Source organism: Panthera onca, chromosome B3 (genome assembly GCF_046562875.1).
Source record: "Panthera onca isolate mPanOnc1 chromosome B3, mPanOnc1 haplotype 2, whole genome shotgun sequence".
NCBI classification, from domain to species: domain Eukaryota; kingdom Metazoa; phylum Chordata; class Mammalia; order Carnivora; family Felidae; genus Panthera; species Panthera onca.
The window spans coordinates 133,531,742-133,552,981 of NC_138344.1; the positions used below are offsets into that span (position 1 = coordinate 133,531,742).

At 40.4% G+C, this 21,240-nt stretch overlaps 1 protein-coding gene and 1 non-coding gene across 10 annotated transcripts in view; both read right to left on the bottom strand.

Moving 5' to 3' along the window:
* RPS6KA5 (ribosomal protein S6 kinase A5) overlaps window positions 1–21,240 on the bottom strand; it is a 181,127-nt gene that overhangs the window by 91,141 nt on the left and 68,746 nt on the right. For 8 of the 9 annotated variants that reach the window (XR_009606532.3, XM_060620543.3, XM_060620544.3 and 5 more), the window contains one exon: window positions 18,406–18,624. Coding sequence is in view for 7 of the 9 variants with exons in the window: in XM_060620543.3 (XP_060476526.2) it covers window positions 18,406–18,624 (219 nt within the window). In the remaining 2 variants the exon portion in view is untranslated. Of the gene's footprint in view, window positions 1–18,405; window positions 18,625–21,240 lie in introns of those variants that run through there. The other variant, XM_060620548.3, reaches the window with a different exon arrangement.
* Window positions 12,334–12,406, bottom strand: TRNAN-GUU (transfer RNA asparagine (anticodon GUU)). The gene has a single exon. It is a non-coding gene; the product is annotated as a tRNA-Asn (tRNA).

A 21,240-nucleotide genomic window follows, 5' to 3' on the forward strand; every position in this document is an offset into this window, starting at 1 on the left:
CCGGTTCCGGCCTCTCCGGGGCACCGAGCTCACTTCTCACTGACTTCTACCCTTGCTTGGCATAGCTGTCCTGGGGATTTGTATTTAGGATTGGACTGGTGAGGTCCAGAGCTTTACAAAGTGAAATGGAGCAAGGGGTTTTCATTTTCAACAAGATCTCTGACTACTGAGGATGTGCTGGGACCGCATTCTGGTGTCTTTACATTGGTGTGTTTATCAAGAGATCTAGCAAATCTAATAGGGTAAAGTTGGGACTTGCTTGCCCTAAGTAAAAACAATTTAGCCAGGCAGTGAGACAACAATAACACAAATTTAAAAGACCGTAGGGATATTGTTAAATATGAGCTGAATTATAAAATCTTGACTCTCTTGAAGGAGAATACTGGAATCAGGAAAGCAGGCAGATTCTGGGACAGAGTTAGCAATGGCATGGATATGGTCAGTGACATCACAAAAACCCAGATCCTTACTGATATCTGGGAGGAAGATTCTTCTCAGCTTTATAAAGCAAGGAACCCCACCCTTCACCCCCATCCTTTCCAACTGAGCATAAATTATATTTCCTCCCATAAAAGACTTACTAAAAGCTCAGACTGAAAAAAGTCGCTGAGTGGAAACTGGAATTACCTCAGGTCTACTCTGCTTGGTCAGCTTTTGGCCCATGCCAACATGTCTACCCTGAGTAATAAGTTTCCTGTACAAATTATGGATTCGTTAGATTTCTAGAAATTAGATTTCTCAGGTTTCTGCCAATTTCTTTCACAACATATTGCAAGCATGAAGTTTGGCGTTTTTTGGTGGTTTGTTTGTTTGACTGAAGCCAATGCTGACTGTTTTTATTCTGTTTATGATAGGGAAACTGTCAGAAACAGCATGAGAATGCTCCATTTTTACTGATATTCCTGAACCTTCTTGCCTCTCTGGACATAAAGTGGACCAAGTGGTACTGACTCAGTGAAGGCTCTTGGCTACTGCTGTTTGTATGGAAGCCGCATCTCTATAGCCTGTAAGTCAGGGAAGCAGGAAAGGGCTGCTGACAGGTAGGAATTCAGGAACATAAAACAGGGTTTTCACTGCTCTCCTTTAAAATTTATTATCTCAACACAGCTCGCTGCTTTTGAGACCAGACAAAGAAGTAATAACAACTACAGACATGGGGCACCTTCTATGTGCCTGTTCCACTTAGATATGACAGTGAATCTGACCCTTATCAACACTGCTCTTAGGTACTATTCTAATAGTATGATCCCCAGAGAAAATAGGTACTCCCTAGAGAATAGTGAGGCTAAACAAATATACAAAGTTGTATATCCTGTGAGTGGGAGGATAGGGATTATGAATATGGGCAGTCTAACTCCAAAGAGTGATTTTTTTATGCCATATTAGAAATGTGCTTCACTTCCTCCAAATATGGTTTTACTGTTGCTTACTAACAGCAGCCTCATCGTGCAGCTGGTCTGGTTAATTACTGTCCAAAAAACTGCCTTAAGATCAACTGTTCTAAAAAAAAAAAAAAGAAAATCAACTGTTTTGTCCTTCAAACATGTAAATGGCTTAGAGCCAATAATTCTATATATTTGGTCATAAAATTGTGCTATCTTACATGTTTTTCACAATTAAGTTTGACAAGTCTGGAGGGCTCATCTGAATGTCACAGTGCTCAAAAGTAGACATTCTTGGCGGGAGGGGGGGTTGCTACACAGAGGGGTTTTTTTAACGGCCACAGTAAACAATGAGTTTCAATCTCTTCTAAGAATGTACCAAGCTAAAATTATCACTGACCCATTTATAGCACATAATTTAAAAGAGTCAATTTATATCTTGCAGGAATGGACTGGGCTGTTTTCTCAAAAAAAAAAAAAAAAAGAAATTATTTGGCCTTGCCTTCAGGAATACCTCCATCCTTGTGGAAGACTCCTTAATTTTTCCTAAGAGGTGATAACCTTAGCCCACCTGCCTGTTCAAGACGATGAATTGAATTTGGCAACACAGAAGAGCTACAGTCTAGGAGTCCAGGTTCTTTGTTGTTGTTATTGTTGTTGAAGTAGGCTCCACACCCAACATGGGGCTAGAATTAACGACCCTGAGATCAAGAGTCCGACGTTCTACCAATAGAGCCAGCCAGGCACCACTACAGTCTAGGTCCTTGTCAGAGATTAGAACCTCAAATTGTCGGCAGTCCAAATCTCATCAAATATTTGGTTGTGAGAAATAATACATACAAAGGACGATACATGTAATTGTATCTATACCTCTTTCTGGATATGCCATAATGGCTCTGGCCAAAGTCAGAACAGAAGAGAAGTATAAACTTGAATAACACCATTTTGGACAAATTATACTCTAATCTTGTTCCTCAGGCTTACATTATATGGAATATTGACACGAAATGTGGCATCATCTTTAGTCAAGAAAGGCTGGTGAAAACTAGTCATTACATCTGGGCCCTATTTGAAAAGTTTTTCCTAGGTCATCCTGCCTTGCCTGTGGGCTTTATTTATTTATTTTTAAACTTATCTTGATATAATTTCAAACTTACAAAAAATATTTGCCAGAACAGTACAAGGAATCCCTACATAACCATGATGAAAATTCACCAACTGTTTACATTTTGCTTCATTTGCTTTAGTATTCTTTCGTGTTTTTATATATGTGCATACTCTTCCTGAGAATAAGTTGGAGACATCACGCTCCTACCCCTAAATCCTTCAGGGTGCACCTCCTAAGGAAAAAAAAACCCCACCCTTTTCTATAACCACAGTACAATTATCAAGATCAGAAACTTTATGATAAAAACACTATTATCTAATTTGCCCTTTATTCAAGTCTTGTCATCTGTCCCACTAATACGCTCTCTAGCTACTTTTGTTTCTAGCCTAGGACCTAGTTTATGATCACACAATGCATTGGAGATCCTAGGTCTTTAGTCTGGACCCTCAGTCTTTCTTTCTTGATCTTGACATCTATGAAGAGGATAGTTCAGTTATCTCATAGACAAACCCTCAATTTCATTTTTTCCCCCCAGATGTTTTCTCATGATCAGATGCAGGTTATGCATTCTTGGAAGGAATAGCAATGACATGATGTGACCGTCTTAGAAAATATCAGGAAGCATGTGATGCTAGTTCTCCCAATATTGGTGTTAATTTTGATCACATGATTAGTGTGGTGTTTGCCAGGTTTCTCCACAGTAGAGTTACTCTGTTTCCTTTTGTAATTAACTGGTAATTTATGGGGAGATGAATTGAGACTATGTAGAAATATCCTATTCCTCATCAAACCACTGTCTACCCACTTTGGATCCAATGATGATTTTCTAATTCCATTGCTCTTTCTCTTTGTTTGTTGGACGTACATTTTGTCTGGCTGGGCAAGTATAGATTAGTAGGACAGATTCATAGAGTTAGACTGCAGAGCTATAACATACTTACATATTAAATTTTTATTGCTGACAATATTTTATAAGCGCTTTCCTCAGAAAGGCTTATAGCCACTCATACTCCCCACCAACAGTGAATGAATGCCTTAAAAAACAAAGTTCTCACCAACTCTTGATATTATTGTTATGTTTAAATTTTTACCAAATATGATAGGCATTTCCAAAAATTTCCAAGAAATTGTTAACGTGCAAAAGAAAGAAGAGAGGAAGAAAATCTGAGAGTGTGCAGCAGCTGGAACCTATTTTATAGTCCATACAATGCCAGACCTTAAATGATGCTTGTATAGACTGCTGGTTCCTTGAGTAAACTAAAAGAAACTTCTTATATGCAAATGATTACATTTTAAGGGGTTAATATAAAAAATATATAAAGAACTTACACAACTCAACACCAAAAAATCAATCTGATTAAAAAATAGACAAAAACCCCAAATAAACATTTTCCCAAAGACATCCAGATGGCCAACAGACACATGAAAAGATGCTCGACATCACTCCTCATCAGGGAAATACAAATCAAGACCACAGGTGAGGTGTCATCTCATACCTGTGAGAATGGCTAGAATCAGAAAGACAAGAAATAACAAGTGTTGGTGAGGATGTAGAGGGAAAAAAAACCCTCATGCACTGTTGGTGGGAATGTAAACTGGTGCAACCACTGTGGGAAACAGTATGGAGCTTCCTCAAAAAATTAAAAACAGAAGGCGCCTGGGTGACTCTGTCTGTTAAGCATCTGACTCTTGATTTCTGCTCAGGTCATGATCATGAGACCAAGCCCCATATCAGGCTCTGCTCTGACAGGGCAGAACCTGCTTGGGATTCTCTCTCTCCTTCCCCTGCTCGCACATACTCTCTCTCTCTCTCAATATAAATAAACATTAAAAAAAAAAATTAGCAACAGGGGCACCTGGGTGGCTCAGACGGTTAAGCGTCTGACTTTGGCTCAGGTCATGATATTTGTGATTCAGTAATTCCACTACTGGGTATTTACCCAAAGAAAATGAAAACACTAATTTGAAAAGATATATGTACCCCTATGTTTACTGCAGCATTATTTACAACAGCCAAGATATGGAAGCAAGCAACTTAAATGTTTACTGGCAAATGGATAAGGAAGATGTGGGGTGTGTACACACACACACACACACACACACACACACACACACTGGAATATTACAGAGCCATTAAAAAGAATGAGATTTTGCTGTCTGCAACAAGAATGGACCCAGAGGGTATTTTGGTAAATGAAGTAGGTCGGAATGAGAAAGACAAACACCATAAGATTTCACTCATATGTGGAATCTAGGAAACAAAAAAATGAGTAAGCAAACAAAAGCATAATCAGACTTATAAATACAGAGCACAAACTAATGGTTGCCAGTGGGAAGGGGGTGGGGAGATGGGCAAAATGGGTCAACAAGCTTCCAGTTATGGAATGAGTAAGTCACAGGAATAAAAAGCACAGCACAGGGAAGACAGTCCATGGTATTCTAATAGTGTTGTAAGGGGACGGATGGTAACCATACTTGTGGTGAGGTAGCATAACATATAGATAAGATGAAACACTATGTCGTACACCTGAAATCAGTGTAATACTGTGTGTCAACTACATGCAAATTTTTAAAAAAATATTTTAAAAGGCAGAAGTTTGTAAAAAAAATCACAATAAAGCCAACTTAAGATAATACAAATTATATCTCTGGGCACTCTGGGTGGCTCAGTTGGTTAAGCGTCTGACTCTTGGTTTCTGCTCACGTCCTGATCTCATGGTTTTGTGAGTTTGAGCCCCGCATCGAGCTCTGCACAGACAGTTTGGAGTCTGCTTGGGATTCTCTCTCTCCTTCTCTCTCTCTGCCCCTCCCCATTTGTGCTGTCTCTGTCTCTCTCAAAATAAATAAATAAAAACTTAAAAAAAATATATCTCAATTCTTTTGTATTTGCTAAATGGGTCTTTTTACGTTTAATGGCTCATATTCTCTATCTGTAGAATGTGAACATAAATAATTCCAACTCCCACATAAGATTGTCATGAGGATTCAATGAGCTACCAAGAGTTAAACTTGGGCCAGATATAATAAGCATGCATTGCACAGTGTTTATTGACTACTGTTATTGTTTATAGAGATCAATTACAATTTATAGGATTGAAAAATAATGCCCAGTTTACTTGTAATGATTTAGAAATAAAATTCAAATTCATGGTGTCCTGACATCTACTTTCTCAACGTAAGCATAATTTCAAGGCTTATAAATGTTTAACATATATTACCGTCAAGTACTACTAGGGTATAATTAGTTTTAGTCAGTATTAAGCTAAAGAGAAATGTTCTTATAGAATTGGTATTTTAGTGCAATCAAGTTTTAAAGTTGCAGAGATATCTGATTTGTATTCAAGTACAATTAACTTGCTTTTAAAGAGTTTTATGTGATAGTAGTGGGGAGTGTCGGGTAAGCACTCTGTTGCTGTATCTCTAAGAAGCATAAAAATAACTCAGAAATCACACAAATAATGTAAAAATTCAAAAGTGCAGAATCTCTGCCATTTTCAAACAATACCATCCTCCCTAAATCCTGCAGGTCCTCATCTTCTCTTTCTTCTTCCTTTGATGGCAAACTTCTTTAGAGGGTCTATGTGGATATCCGACTCTCCCTACCCTCTGTTCACTTCCTATTGTTGGTAATCAAATTACTACAAGATTTGGTGGCTTAAAACAAAACCAATTTATTACTTTATGTTGTAGGTCATAAGTCTGACATGCATGTCATTGGGCTAAAATCAAGGTGTCAGCAGGGCTGCATTTATTCTGGAAGTTCTGGGGGCAAGTCTTGTTTCCTGGTCTTCTCCAGCTTCAAGAGGCTACCCACACTGGGGCTCATGGCCCCTTCCATCTTCAAAGCCAGCAATGGCAGTCAAGTCAACTGCTCACACCCCGTTGCTCTAACCTCTTCTGTAGTCACATCTCCAGTGCACTCTCCTCTTTTGCTTTCCTCTTTCACTTTTAACCACCCTCCCCTGTGATCACACTGGGCCTGTCCAGGTAATCTGGGAAAATCCCCCTATTTTAAGGTAGCTGACTAACAATTTTAATTCCATCTGCAACCTTAATTCTCATCTGTCGTATAACCTGACATATTCATGGGTTCCAAGGATTAGGCTGTGAGCATTTCTGGGTGGCCATCATTCAGCCCACCATAGCCTCTATTTACTGCTTAACACACTACAGAACAATGTCCACCTTCATAATAGCATCGTAGACTAGGGTTAAAAAACAACCTTGCATTACCAGACAATGAATGTTTTTCAGCCCTCACATTACTTGACTTTTCAGCTGTACTTTGCAAACCAAGAGAAAGATTTCAAGGAGAGTAAAGTAAGACTGGGGAACCATGCCTGTGGGTCCAGCCCAAAGTGACTTGTCCCAAAATGGTTGTGTTAAAGCCACTTAACTTGGGGTAGTCCGTTTTGCAAAACAGCTAACGGAGAAGACATTGGTAAGTTGTAAATCGTGCTTAAAACCAAGGGACTTGCTTAAGGTGACACAAATCCATCCGACTCCAAGATCTAAAAGCCCTGCATGATCTGACCTCACAACCACACCACACAGGACTGTTTCCACTGGGTTCACATTGACATTTTGGTAGCCCTCTACTGCTCCTATTTTCAGGCTACCACACATGCTGGGTGGAGCCCTGTGCCTGGAACATTCTTCCATATCCCCTCCTGTTGCTCACCTAACTTCTATTCTTCCTCTTAAATTGCACTTTAAATGTCACTTCTCTGGGAAGGTCTTGCCTGACAACACAGACTAGACTTAGGTGTTTTCACGACTGACTTTCATTAGTGCCCTCTGCATCTCCTTCCGACTACTTGCTTCAACTAAGTACTCAGTTATGTGCTAATTTATTTAATGTCTGTCCCCCTTTTCGATTACAAGGCTCTGAGGGTAGAGAATCTTGTCTAGGTTGTTTGCTACCATTTCCAAGCACTTGGCACAGGGTAAGCAGGCATGAAGAGTTTTAGAATTGACAAAATCTTGATACAGTTCACCTCTTGTACCAAAGGGGTCAGTATCCCAAAGAGTCCTCCAGGAAACCTACACAATGAACTTGAATTTGAAGCCACATATCATCTCTCCCATGAACCATCATTTATTCGTCTACTTTTGAGACCTGCAAGAGTCCCTATGCTTCTAAACTGGCTCAGTATCAGGCCCATGGACTGAGGAAGAAGTCTTCACCCAAAAGTCTGGGTGAAGTTTATGTCTAGAGAAGTAACAAGTTACAGTGTGTAAGACTTCTACCAGTGGGCAGCAATTCTAGTACTGTGACACATTAATATGTCCTTGTAGAAAATAATTAAAAATAATTATAAAGTGCCAGATCCTTCACAGTTCCCATTAAAAGAATCTTTTTCTCTATTATGCTAGAATGATGTTCCTCTAATTTAGGCCAAATTTTTTTTTTTTTCATACAAGGGATGCAATTTAGGTCTTATTTCAATGACATTTAACTGACACAGATATTTAACAATAGCAAGTAGATTCCGTTTTGTTGTTGTAGGGTTATCGCATCCTCAATAATATTTCCTTCTTGGATTTAGGACAGCACACTCTGTGGTGTGGGTCTGCCTCTGTGTGTGTTTGGGAAAGGGGGAGGAGATTGGAAGAGAAGGAAGTAGCCTTTAAGCCAGTACATTTGTTTTTTAAAAACAATGAACTAATCTTCAGAACTCGACCTGAAGATCCCCACAAAATTTCCAGGATTCCAGCAACTCCCTATGACAAATTATTCGTATTTTTGAGACAATATTTTGTGGGGCTCTCATTAACAATACTGTACTGTATATTTGCAAGTTGCTAAGAGAGTAGGTCTTGAAAGTTCTCATCAGAAGAAAAAATTTTTGTAACTCTCTGAGGTGATGGGTGTGAACTAACTTAGTGTGGTAATCATTTCACAACATATAAACATATCAAATCATTATGTTGTACATCTTTAATATACTGTTATATGTCAATTACATCTCCGTAAGACTGGGGAAATATGTTATGGGATTAACATTAAAGTAAACAGCATCTGCTTTCAATCACAATTATTACTTTCTACGTATTATTTAATTTTTCCATTTCAAAACAAAAAAAAATAGGTACTCGAAGTCACTTCTAAGTATTTGCAACAACTTTTTCTGTTCATGCTTTGAGTATACTGTTGAGAAGTCATGCAACAAGAGCATTAATAACATGGAACACGTTCACTTTGTTGAGAAGAAACATACATTGCTAGTTGGTAGAGGATAGTTTCAGCTGCTCAGACCCATGCACATCTGATGTGACTTACTGTTGAACGCAGAAACTCTCTGCTGTTCTTAGTTTATGTGCTTCTATTAATAGGTCGAGACACTGAAATCCACTCGAGATACTAAGTTTGATGAGCCTTCAAATGTTACAAAAGACTACAGAAACGACCTACACAGCACTATTTTCCCCCGAGGGCGTACAAGGATAACCATGGGAAGAGTTGGGTCAACTTTTGAAGGCTCTGTTTTGTTTATGTCATCTCCTGGAAATCAGCTGGCAGGAGGGGAAGCAGAGCTAGCAGACAAAAGCAAGGGTGAAATCCTACATCTCCTGTTTTCAAAGGGAGATCTTCTGGTTCTACTTTCACTCTCCACAGATCTACTTATGTCTGGCAATACTCTGACCTCTAGTCATTTAACCTTTTTAATCTCAAATCCCTTTATTTAGCATTTCTCTCTCATGTTTCCTCTTACGGTGGCACCCTCCAAAGAGCTATCTGCTTTAAGTCCCATATTCTGCCCTCACCACTACTCCCACTGTGCACTATTACTTGGCCTTCTTTTCTTTTCTTCCCCTACAAATTTTTCTCTTGCTTCAGATTGGCCTCAAATACATGAACTCCTACACATTCTGGTTCTCATTTCCACCTACTCTTCCTCCTCCAGACCACCCAAATCTCTCTTGATCGCACCTCTTCTTGTCTTGTATCTCAAGTACAGTCTTAATATGATATACCACACATACCATACAGACATAATTTCTTTTTAATGTCATGCCAAAGTCATCTTCCTTTTTTTTTTCTTTTGGTTTTAGCTCAACTTCCTAATAGCACTTCTCCATGAATGCATTCCAGCTTATCGAAATCAAGTTCTGACTAAGACATCTCTATCAGTGTTGGACATTAGTCATATTGACTTCAAAACAAAGAAAAGGAAGTTCCTTCCATTACTGCCTGTTTCGCCAAGTACTACAGACTGCAATGTATCATGATCCAACTGCTACCATCTCGGCAATGTCCTCGCCCTGCAAAGTGTGAGATGATATTAAGACTCAAAAGTGAAACTTTAATGCTTTCAATAACTTCAATTCATATTGAAAGGATGACTCATGATACTGTCTACAAGGCCGGGGTGGCATTCATTATTAACAAAGCTCCTTGGCATCACCTTTATAAAACCCTTTGTGATTTGTTTCTTCACTCTCTTCTTTAGTGTCTTAATTCTACTGATAAATCGGATAGTTTATACAGTCATAAATCAGCTGGTATTTTGACAAAATTACCATTAACAGATCAGAGAATACCAAAAGAAAAATTGTTTTTATAGATTATTTTCCACAGAGAATTCTCTCCCACTGTTAGTTAAAATGAATACAATTTTAAGAGACAGAGAGAGAGAGACAGAGAACAAGAATAGATTAAAATATTTTTGTATTTCTTGTTATAACCATACAGAGAGAGGTACAAAGAAAGTTATAAAAGGAAGTACGTATGGTTTGCATGTTATAAGACTTGGAAAGGCTAAATAATTATATAACGGAGAAAACCCATTAAATCCATATGATACCATTAGATGTAAATTACAACAGAGCCTAAGAAGATATTCATGATGTAGAATTAAAAAAAAAAACAAAAACCACAGAAATGCGACTTACAACAGATGGGAGTACACAGGAGTAGTCAACAAATTACAGCCCAGGAGACAAGTCTAGTCACTGCTACTGAGCCCTAAGGTAGAAGACAGTAAAACAACAGAAATGAATGGAAGACAATTACAACTAAACCAGGTGTATTGTAGGAAACAATCGTACCTACGCAGTTCTGACAGAAACACTATACTCCATATCTGGCAAGTGTCAAGGGTAAGCATCTGTCAAGATAATACTAACGTTACAATAATCTTATCGTTTGGAGAAGCCTGTGCCAATCAGGCAAATTTTGTCCCAAGGGAAGGAGACTGGTCAAGAAATGCCCAGTGAGCCATGAATCCGAGGAGGAATGTGACAGCAACCTAGTTGTGGGTATCCACGTCAGCTCCCAACACATCCTAAAGAACAGCAAGAATGGTAATAAATCTCATAACCTGTTCCTTCAGCAAAACTTAGAGACAAACCAGTGTGCCATGAGCAGGCTGAGAAAGAACAGGACGGGACACAAGTACCATGGAGAGGGTAAGAAAATGCAGTCAGACAGCAGGTATAAAATTAATGTACAAAGACTGTCAGCTCTCAGCTAGAAGATACAGTAGAAGAGAAGACCCCATTTACAATGGTGACACGTGGCAGATTATCTAAGATTAACTTAAGAAATGTGGGTGGGAGGAAAATGAGAAACGCTCCTGTAGGTCTCAGAATTCAACACGTGAGAAAAGACATACCGTGTTCTTAAGCAGGAATAACCCGTATCATAAAAATGTCAATTCTCCCTAAATTTGTTTTAATTTAAAACGATCCCAATAAAAACACCCTAACAAGCTCAACACCCATACAGAACTCAACAATTTGATTCTAAAGTTCATGTTGAAAAATAAACAAACGTGATGGCCCCCCCAAAAGGTTCTGAGGACCAGCCTTGCCAGGTATTAAAGCACACTGTAGAACTCGGATAAACTAAAATAGCATGATTATGGCTGGTGATTCAACAAACCAAACAGAGCAGAGAATCAAGAAACAGACCCTGATGTATATGAGAATTTAAAATATGGGAAAGGCAGAGCATCAGGTCAGTGGAAATTTGGACTTTTTTTTACTAAATGGTACTGAGAAAACCAGTAGTCATACGAAAAAGATTAGGTTGGATACTTATTTTATGTTATACCCAAAGAAAAATGCTCCATGTATCAAAGTACTCAATCCAAAAAATAAAACTATATAAGCACTGGAAAAAAACATCACTGAGTTCTTTTATAACCCTCAAATTTGAGGAGATCTTTTATGAGGATTTTTATGACTGAAAATCTGTAAGCCATAAAAATAGTTTTAAAATAAATTCCACTACACATAAATTTAAATTGTTTACCTGGTAAAAACATCGTAAAGTCAAGAGGCAAATGGAAAGCAGGGGAATTTTTACAATGCATATTGCAAATGGTTCCTCTCTCTAAGAGCTCCTCGAAAATTAAGAAAAAAATGAGCAAAGGGTACAAATGATTTTCAGAAAAAAACCCCAGATGACCTTTAAAACATAAGCAAAGATGTTCACTGTCACTAACAAGACCGTACATTAGCTCTATACTGAGATGCAACTCCTCGCCTATGAGACCAGGAAACACCCACGAGTTCAATCGTGCTCCACAGACAAACAGGCACTCGAGGACAATGCTGGTGGGAGTATAAAATGATGCAACTGCTATGGAAGGGTATATGCAAAATACAGACCTAGAAAGCCTTTGGTTTTTTCCTACACAAGTGGGAAATTACATGTGCAAAGTTGTATCTGAAGCCTCAAAATAAGATTAGAACCAGCCCAAAGATCCAGTCATACAGAACTGGTTATTACACCATAGAAAAGAATGGCATTGCTACAAAGGAAATTTAAAAGAATGAGATTTTTTTTTTTTTTTTTTTTTTTTTTTTTATGATTTTAGTTTTAAGTAATCTCCACACCCAATGTGGGGCTCGAACCTACAACCCCAAGATCAACAGTCACACGCTCTACCAACTGAGCCAGCCAGGCATCCCAAGAATGAGAAGATCTTTATGAACTTATGCAGGGTGAGCTCTAGGACACACTTGTAAGTGAAAAAGAGAACAATCAGAACAGTACACGGGACAAGCTACCTCTGGTTATGAGTGTTGGTAGTTGATATCAGGCACCCTGAAATACAGGCCTACTGGAGTTTGCTTTTTAACGTCTCGCTTTGAATGCAGACAGTTAAAGGAAATGATTCTTGCCCTTCCATTAGAAACCGTATCTCAGGGTAACCAAAGAATTACAGTGGATGACAGAAAGCCACACTTGACGAAAGAATGCCAGCCAATAAACATAGAAGAAATGATAGACGTAGAAAATCACCACTTTGCAACTCATAATTCGTTGATTTTAGCAAGTAATTATCAAGTATTAATTGTTAAAACCATAAAGTGCCAAAACAGCATGCAAATTATTTTCACTAATAAGGAAAAAACATAATTCTGTTATAAAGGGATCAGACTGTCATCTCTCTTAGTCTTCACACTAACAACCAGATAATGGGTTTCTCCTGATGCGATACAATATGAAACATGCAACACCACCTACGATTTATTCCAGCTAAAATAGTGAACGTCAACCTATCAAGACCAGATCTAACTTCCCAACTACTAGAATTCAGTAGAGAGAGGGATAAGCTAAAAGATACTACGAGATAATTTCTCAGACCAGTAAGCCATGGATACAAAAAAGGGTAGGTTCCAGATTAAGAGACTTCAAGGACATAACAACCAAGTACATGTTCCTGGACTGGATCCTGGTTTGGACGAATCAGCTGAAAAAGATACTATGTGACAGTGAAATGTGAATATGGCCTTGTGTGGTAGACGGCCACCAATTATTTGTAGTCCCCTCATCAGGAAGTGAGGTCTTTGGCGAGCACGTGAACAGGGACCCTCCTGCACTGTGGGTAGGAATGCGCCCTGGTGCAGCCACTGTGGAAGACAGTATGGAGGTTCCTCAAAAACTAAAAATGGAACTACCATATGATCCAGCAACTGCATTCTGGGTATTTTTCTGAAGAAAATGAAAACACTAACTTCAAAAGATATATGCCCTCCTCCCGTGTTCACTGCATCATTATACTTACAATAGCCAAGATATAGAAATAACCTAAGCGTCCATCAATGAATGAATAAAGAAAATGTGGTATATATACACAGTGGAGTATTATTCAGCCATAAAAAAGAATGAAATCATGGCATTTGTGACAACATGAATGGACCTTGAGGGCATTATGCTAAGTGAGATAAATCAGAGACAGAAAGACAAATATCATATGATCTTACTTATATGCCGAACCTTAAAAAAGAAACAAAAGACAAACAGAAACCAAGCTTATAAATAGAACACTTAGGTGGTCGCCAGAGGCAGGGATGAGGATTAGTAGGTGACATGAGTGATGAGAGTCAAAAGGTACAAACTTTTTGGGGCGCCTGGGTGGCTCAGCTGGTTAAGTGACCAACTCTTGATTTTGGCTCAGGTCATGATCTCACACTTCGTGAGTTCAAGCCCTGCGTCAGGCTCTGTGCTGATGGTGTGGAGCCTGCTTGGGAATTTCTCTCTCCCCCTCTCTCTCTGCCCCTTCAGAGCTCTCTCTCTCTCTCTCTCCCTCTTTCAAAATAAATAAATATACATTTTTTAAAAAAGGTACAAACTTTCAGTTACAAAACAGGTCATGGAGATGTCACGTACAGCAGGGCAACTAGAGTTGTTGCATATTGTGTTGCATATTTGAAAGTTGCTGAGAGAGTACATCTTCAAAGTTCTCATCATAACAAAATTCTGTAACTACGTGTACTGAGGGACATTAACCAGATATACTGTGGTGATCATTTTGCAATATATACAAATACCAAATCATTACGCTGTATACCTAAGACTAATATAATGCTGTATGTCTATTAGATCTTAATTAAAAAAAAAAAAAAACTAAAAAAAAGGCGGAGGGGAATCTATTTCTCTACTCATCAAATCCAGGCTGGTCTCAGGTCAGAGACCATGAGTTCCAGAGCCTGGCCTTGGGAGGCCTTGCAGCCTCTACCTTTGCCCTCTCGGCGGCTGCCCTGAGGCTGCTGTGCTAGGAAGAAACCGATCTACTGCCCTGGAGGATGACAGGCCACGCAGAGGAGAGAGGTGCCCGAGACAACCGCCAGCACTCGCTTTCAGACACGAGAGTGTAACCATCTTGGCAATTCAAGGCCAGCCAACCCTGCAGCTAGCTGAGCACCACCCCACGAGCAGGTCTGGGCTCCACCGGCAGAGCTCCGCCCGGCCAACCCACAAAATGATGAGAAAACAAATCCTTGCTGAAGCAACTACTTTGTAGAGCGGTTTGTTATATGCACAATACATCACTGGTACCACTGGGTATTAAATGAAGTGAAAGTTTATTAACCAGGAAAAGCAGGCATCATCAGCTGAAAAATGGATGTTGGGCGCAAACCGTAGGTAGCACGGGACCACCTCATCTGACAAAATGTGCCTGCATGCGGACACACAGACAAAAAGATCTAGGATACACATACTAAGTAATAACAGCGATATAGAATGAGGTAAACTCCCAGTAGTGAAAAGGTTTTATTTTTGCTTTCCCATATTTTCCATACACATATATGTGCTTTTATAGTAATAAATAGTTTTAAAAATATATATATATATATATATTTTAAAAAGGCCTATAATATTTACTTCAGACAAAAAGGTCAGCTGGGCGGGCATCTGGGTGGCTCAGCTGGTTAAGCATCTGGCTTCGGCCCAGGTCATGATCTCACGGTTCACAAGCCCACGCCGGGCTCCCTGCTGTGTCAGTGCTGAGCCCACTTTGGATCCTCCATTCCACCCCCCCATCACTGCCCCTTCCCCACTCATGTGCTTTCTCTCTCTCTCTCAAAAATAATAAATTTAAAAAAAAAAAAAAAAAAAAAAAAAGGTCAGCTAGGTCCCTGAAGAGCTCAACATGAAAATTCTTGCTATCTCTAATCTATAAACTTAACAGATAGTTATGGGCTGAACTGTGTCCTCCCTGCCTGCCCTAAATTAATATATTGAAGCCCTAACCCCCACTACCTCAGAACGTGACTGTATTTGGGGACAGGGTCTTCAAAGGTAATTAAATGACTAAAATGAGGCATTCAGGGTGGGCCCTAATCTAATCAGACTCGTATCCTTATAAGAGGACTATTGAACACATAAAGCACCATCGGGTGTGATGCACAGAGAGGGGACTGTTGGAAGAGGCAGCAAGAGGACGGCCATCTGCCAGTCATGGAGAGAGGCCTGGAACAGACTTTCCTTATGGCCCTCAGAGGAAACCAACCCTACCGGCACCTTGATCTGGGACTCAACACCTTGATCTGGATCACAACAGTGAGGAAAACAGACGTCTGTTGTTTCAGCCCCCTGTCTGTGGTATTTTGTTACAGCAGCTCAAACGGACTAAGATGAGGACTAAGTGTATAGCACAACATTTGGAAAACTGGCCTAGTGTGCATTCTAAGCATTGCAAACTGAACCATAAAAACAGTTGATAATAAAGCCTTGCTCAAAGATTCTGCAAAGTTTCGATTTTAAAGCCGAAAAAACAACTATTAACATGCACAATGAGAAATTATGTTAAATACATCAACACAGAGAGGAAGTAGAGGGCATGCGTTCCAAAGGTACTGCCTCACTCATGATGGAGCCAGCGTGCTATTCTAGTCCACATTCTACTCCTGAGATGGCTTGAGAAACAGGTTTTCTTGTTTTCTTCTGTATTTATTTATGGGCCACTAACAAAGAGCAAAATTAATGGAGAACCAACAGCTAAAAAACAATACTATTAAAGACTATTGTTTTGTTTTGCTTTGTTTTTAAATGTTTATTTTTGAGAAAGACAGAGTGCAAGCGGGGGAGGGGCAGAGAGACAGGGAGACACAGAATTGGAAGCAGGCTCCAGGCTCCGAGCTGTCAGCACAGAGCCCAACATGGGGCTCAAACCCACGAACTGCGAGATCGTGACCTGAGCCGAAGTCAGACACTTAACCAACAGAGCCACCCCAGGCACCCCAAGACTATTGTTTTTTAATCAAATACAAAATCGTCCATTCATCTACTTCTAAATTAAAAACATGATTTACCAAACTACACTATTTACGATAAACAGTAAAAGAAAAGACCGAGTCCAGTTATGGTGCGAGAACAGGAAGAAGAGGAGCGGAAGAGAAAAGCTGCTCTGCGGTGGTGCAGAGTCTGGGAGTGTGACTGCTTTGCCACTTCAGGCTCACACTACTTACATGAACTTAGGCGCATGATTTCACTTTGATGAGCCGGCTCTTTATCAGGAGAGAAGCTTAAACAAGATAATTACTTCTCAAGCAGTGTTCATGGACTTCCTAAAGCTTCCCTGGAGATTCTTGTAGGGTGGGTATAGAAATAAACTGGCAGGACTTAGTGCCCTTGGGCTTAGATTCAAGCAGGGGTACTCATTTCTATTTGTTTTCCATTTGAATGTTTGCGTCGTCACTTGAGGGAAGAGTTCTCCTGCCATAAGTGTTCAAAATCATTGTACGAAAGCGCTCTGTGCCATATACCTGGGATACTCCGGGAATACATATTTAACAATCAGTAAGTAACAAAGCTGAGCAGGTAGACCCAGGAGGCAGAAAGAAGAGCCAAATGATAACTGACTTGCAGGAACACCGGGTAGATGATGATGGTAACAGGGGACCCTGACAGGGCAAGGGAGAGTGTGACCTCTACGTATACAAGATTTAGGACTGTTAGTTGACGGTAAGCATTCCAAACTGAGCCTGAAGTGTAACTTCATGACTCAAAAAGTGAATGCAACTTTAGGCGTCATTGATAAAAGTATAATTTCCAAAATAAAGGCATTCGACAAAATCGTCAAATATATATTTAAGAACCTACCTGTCTGTACTACCAATAATCAAAGAGTATAGGCAGCACTGTTTGGCGGACTTTGAAATGAGTCAGACCCGAGTTCCAATCTTCATTCTCAAGTTTACACAAGATATGTAACTTCAGGAGATACAGCTTCTAGAACCATCAACATCACTAATGAGGGGACTCTAGCGGCACTGTCGTGAAGGGCTAGTGATCACCATGGATAATACTTGGCACGTAGCATGGTGCAGGCACACCACTCACACTCAAGAAATAGGTGACGCTTACAGAGCACGATGTGGACTTCTATCTCCTCTAACCCTCAGAACAGTTCGAGAACCAGGGGAGCACAGCACATAAATGCAAATTATCACAAGGGTGGGACTAAAGTGGAACAGATGAAATAGTCAATGAGGACAGAGTACAGCATCACCATTTATCATTAGGAGGAACAGAAAACGCTACGGCTTTCCCGCGAGGCAATCTGGCAACGTGTAACAGAGGACATTTCCAAAGTTCATACATGATGGGCCAATTCTGTTTGGGAAAGGAAAGGATTCAGAAAGTGTCTGTGGGTAGAAATGAGAGTGCCCCCATTGACTGGCTGGTGAGCATCTCCTTTAAATGCAGATTTTTCACCAAAAAAGCAAAGCATCTCCAAGAATAGAAGTCTCCCTTTTATCTTTTTCCCCAATTACCAGTTTCCACAAATATCCCTTTTTCAGCCCGAACATGGAAAGCTCCTGAGAACTCCTGAGGCAGAAACTGTGGCCCATGTCACCGTTCCAGTCCTCACATTTGAGTGGAAGCACAATGCCCAGGGAAGCAGACCCCCCTAATGACTCAAGTATTCCTTAAGACCAATAAAGGATTGTGGAATAGAAGTATATAAACCCCTTCAGGGTGGGAGGTCCCAAATCCCGAACAACTCATGGTGTTCAAGGAACTGCCGTCACAGAAAGAATGAGAGTCAAAACGTTTCATTTCTTCTAAGTCTGAAGGAGGCGGTCCTTTGAGTTCATTGTGACTCGAGACCCAAGGGAAAAAGTGTTCTGGTAAAAAGAACAACTGACAACTGAGGGCCAATGGACACTTACCTAAAATGAGATGAAGTTTGGTTTCTGTCTGGAAAGCATAGTGCAACGTCACCAAAAATGCTGACTGCCTGATGTGCTCCAGGACTTGCCGCTCTGTCCTTGTGTGCTCTGTGGTTTTGGCCTTTTGAACTATTGTTGCCTTTTTCAGTACTTTCATGGCATACAGCTTTCCAGTATCGTGACCACTGATTTTACGAACCAGAAATACTTTTCCATAAGCTGAAAATGAAAAGAAAAAAGAAAAAGAATGAAAATACTACACAGAACGGTAATCTATTGGCAGGTGAAAGTTACGAGATGCACGACAAACTTTCCTTGATGAAAAAGTACCTTTATTGCGGTTTCAAATAAAACAGCTTTGACAGATTTCTTTCGTTGTAGGCCAAATATATTTCTAGGTCTAAACCTTGGTATTTACATATTTCACCACTGCTGACAGCGTTATGTTTTCACTCTTTTACTGGTATTTTCTCCTCAATATTTTTAGCTGTAGGGAACTAGCTGCTATTATGGTCAATTAACCACAATCTGATTCTGGAAAAACTAGGACATTTTAGACATCAGATAAAATCTTCAGGTTTTGCTGTTGATGTAAACAAATGAAAACAGTTCTTAAGAATCTCATACACATATAAACCTAGCACCTCGACTATCCCTCTATATTTAATAAAAAAACTAAAGAAACGTAAGCTGACATTATATAAACAGAAGAGATCTTCAGACTTAGAAAACACTAAAACACCTTAACTTGTAAGCATCCTGACAGAAAAGCCCCTTTACATCTTTGGGCAGTAATTCATGGCTCAGTAGGTCAACCTCAAAAAGTTTTCCCTAAGGGCTCAGTTGGACAAATCCTGTGTGTGGTGCCACTCCCCCAGATGGAGGAACTGGGGCCGAATGCGCAGGTATCTGCATTTATTTCCCTAGAGAAAGGCGAAGAGGGCAGGAAGGGGTAGGAGGAGGAGGGTGAAGGAAAGGCAGACAAAAACACTGTAAGAGGGAAGGGGTAGGTCCCCAATGCATCTTCACAGTGTATTAAAATTCTCTTTCCTTTGAAACACCTCCTGGGTGGGTAAGCCCAGTCCCACTTTTGAAGTTCAGCACTTTATTTATTTTCAGAGAGAAAGAGCACAAGCAGGGGAAGAGCAGAGAGAGAGGGAGAGAGAGGGAGAGAGAGAGAGAGAGAGAGAGAGAGAGAGAGAGAGAGAATCCCAAGCGGGCTCCGTACCATCAGAGCAGAGCCCAATGCAGGGCTTGAACTCACCGACCGTGAGATCACGACGTGAGCTGAGGTAAAGAGTCGGACACGTGACCGACAGTGCCACCCAGGCGCCCCAAGTTTGATACTTCCATCAGACCGTTCTGGAGTTAGTCTGAGTTCTGACCCAGACCTTCCCTCCAGGGCCTCCCTGCACCCTGCCCACACCTCTACGGTATTTAGCCCATAATTCTGTTCTGATCCACTCACTAGTGTGAGAGCGCTTAAAGGGAGGGGCTCCTGAATACTCCACATTGTTCAGGTCAGTCCTTCGAGAAGTAAATTAGTACCAACACATGACAGACGTATGCATATGGATTGGTGAAAGGCTGGAATGCTCCTGAGGAGGACGCTTCCTAAGGAACTTGCTTATGCCAGGCTCTGTGCTGAACACATTCCACACGGGTTCACTTAATCCTCGGAACAGCTAGTGAAGGTGGTACTTTTAGTGACTGCATGTTACAGATAAGAAACGGGTTCCAGGACCGTAAGGAACTGGCCAAAAGACGTGGGTAAGCGGTGGCAGAATGGATACAAACTTCAGGGACCACGCTTTGGGCTGAAAATGAATTTAAGAGATGATTCTTCACGAATACTAGAAATCGGATGCCCTGGTTTTAGTAAAATCACTATCATATCATACTGAACACATTCTGGAATACAGAGAAAGTGCATAAAGCGTTTGTGTCCTACCCCATTGTAAATAAAATGATCACAGACTGAGATTTTAGTGAGGTAGAGGTGAACAAAAAAAACCAAAATGACAACTTTCCGAAGCTAACAAATTAACCTAAAGTATAAAAATGAAAAAAGCTCATCTATTCCAGAAGCCCTGCCAGGAAGCTGGAAAATATTCTGATGAAGCGTGCTATATCTTCCACAGAGTCAGCCATGACAGAAAGTCGGGAGGAAGTCAAGTCCTCTACAAGTATGGGGCTTTTGTGTTCCCTACACACACAGCACCCACCCAGACACCACCCCCCCCACCCCCCCCGTTCTCTGAGACTCCCGTCTCCAGAATGCTCCAGTCCTTAGAAATTATGTGTGCTGTCCAACAAAGCAAATCTTCCCAAGACATCACTGAAAGATGGCTGTTCAGCTTATAGCTAGCTAGTCTTTCAGCCTAAGTGTTGACCGTGTGGCTGACAGACGGCAGGGTGTTAGCACTTAACATCTGAGTACTTGCCGGGCACTGTAGAGGTATATTAACTCATTCAATTCCTACATCATCCCTGTAAGTAAGGGAGAAGGATTACCACACTGAGAAACTGAAGCATCGAAGACCATGCTTGCCCACCTGGCCCTGCGTCCCACACACTTAGCTCTGCTCCATCTGCCTCCCTTCAGTGGACGACCTCACAGGCAAATAAATAGGGAGTGAGACATTAAACAGAAGTCGCAATAGAAGTAAGGTGGTTTTTTGGTGTGATGGACACGGGGCCATTAACTTTTATGAGGAGAAAGTCTTGCAAAGTAGCCTATTTTATTGATGGGGAGAAGGGATGGAAATATTAGAAAATGTTCCTTTTATCGAGTGGACACAGACCTTTTTTATATTTATCTGTTGGTCCTTCTAT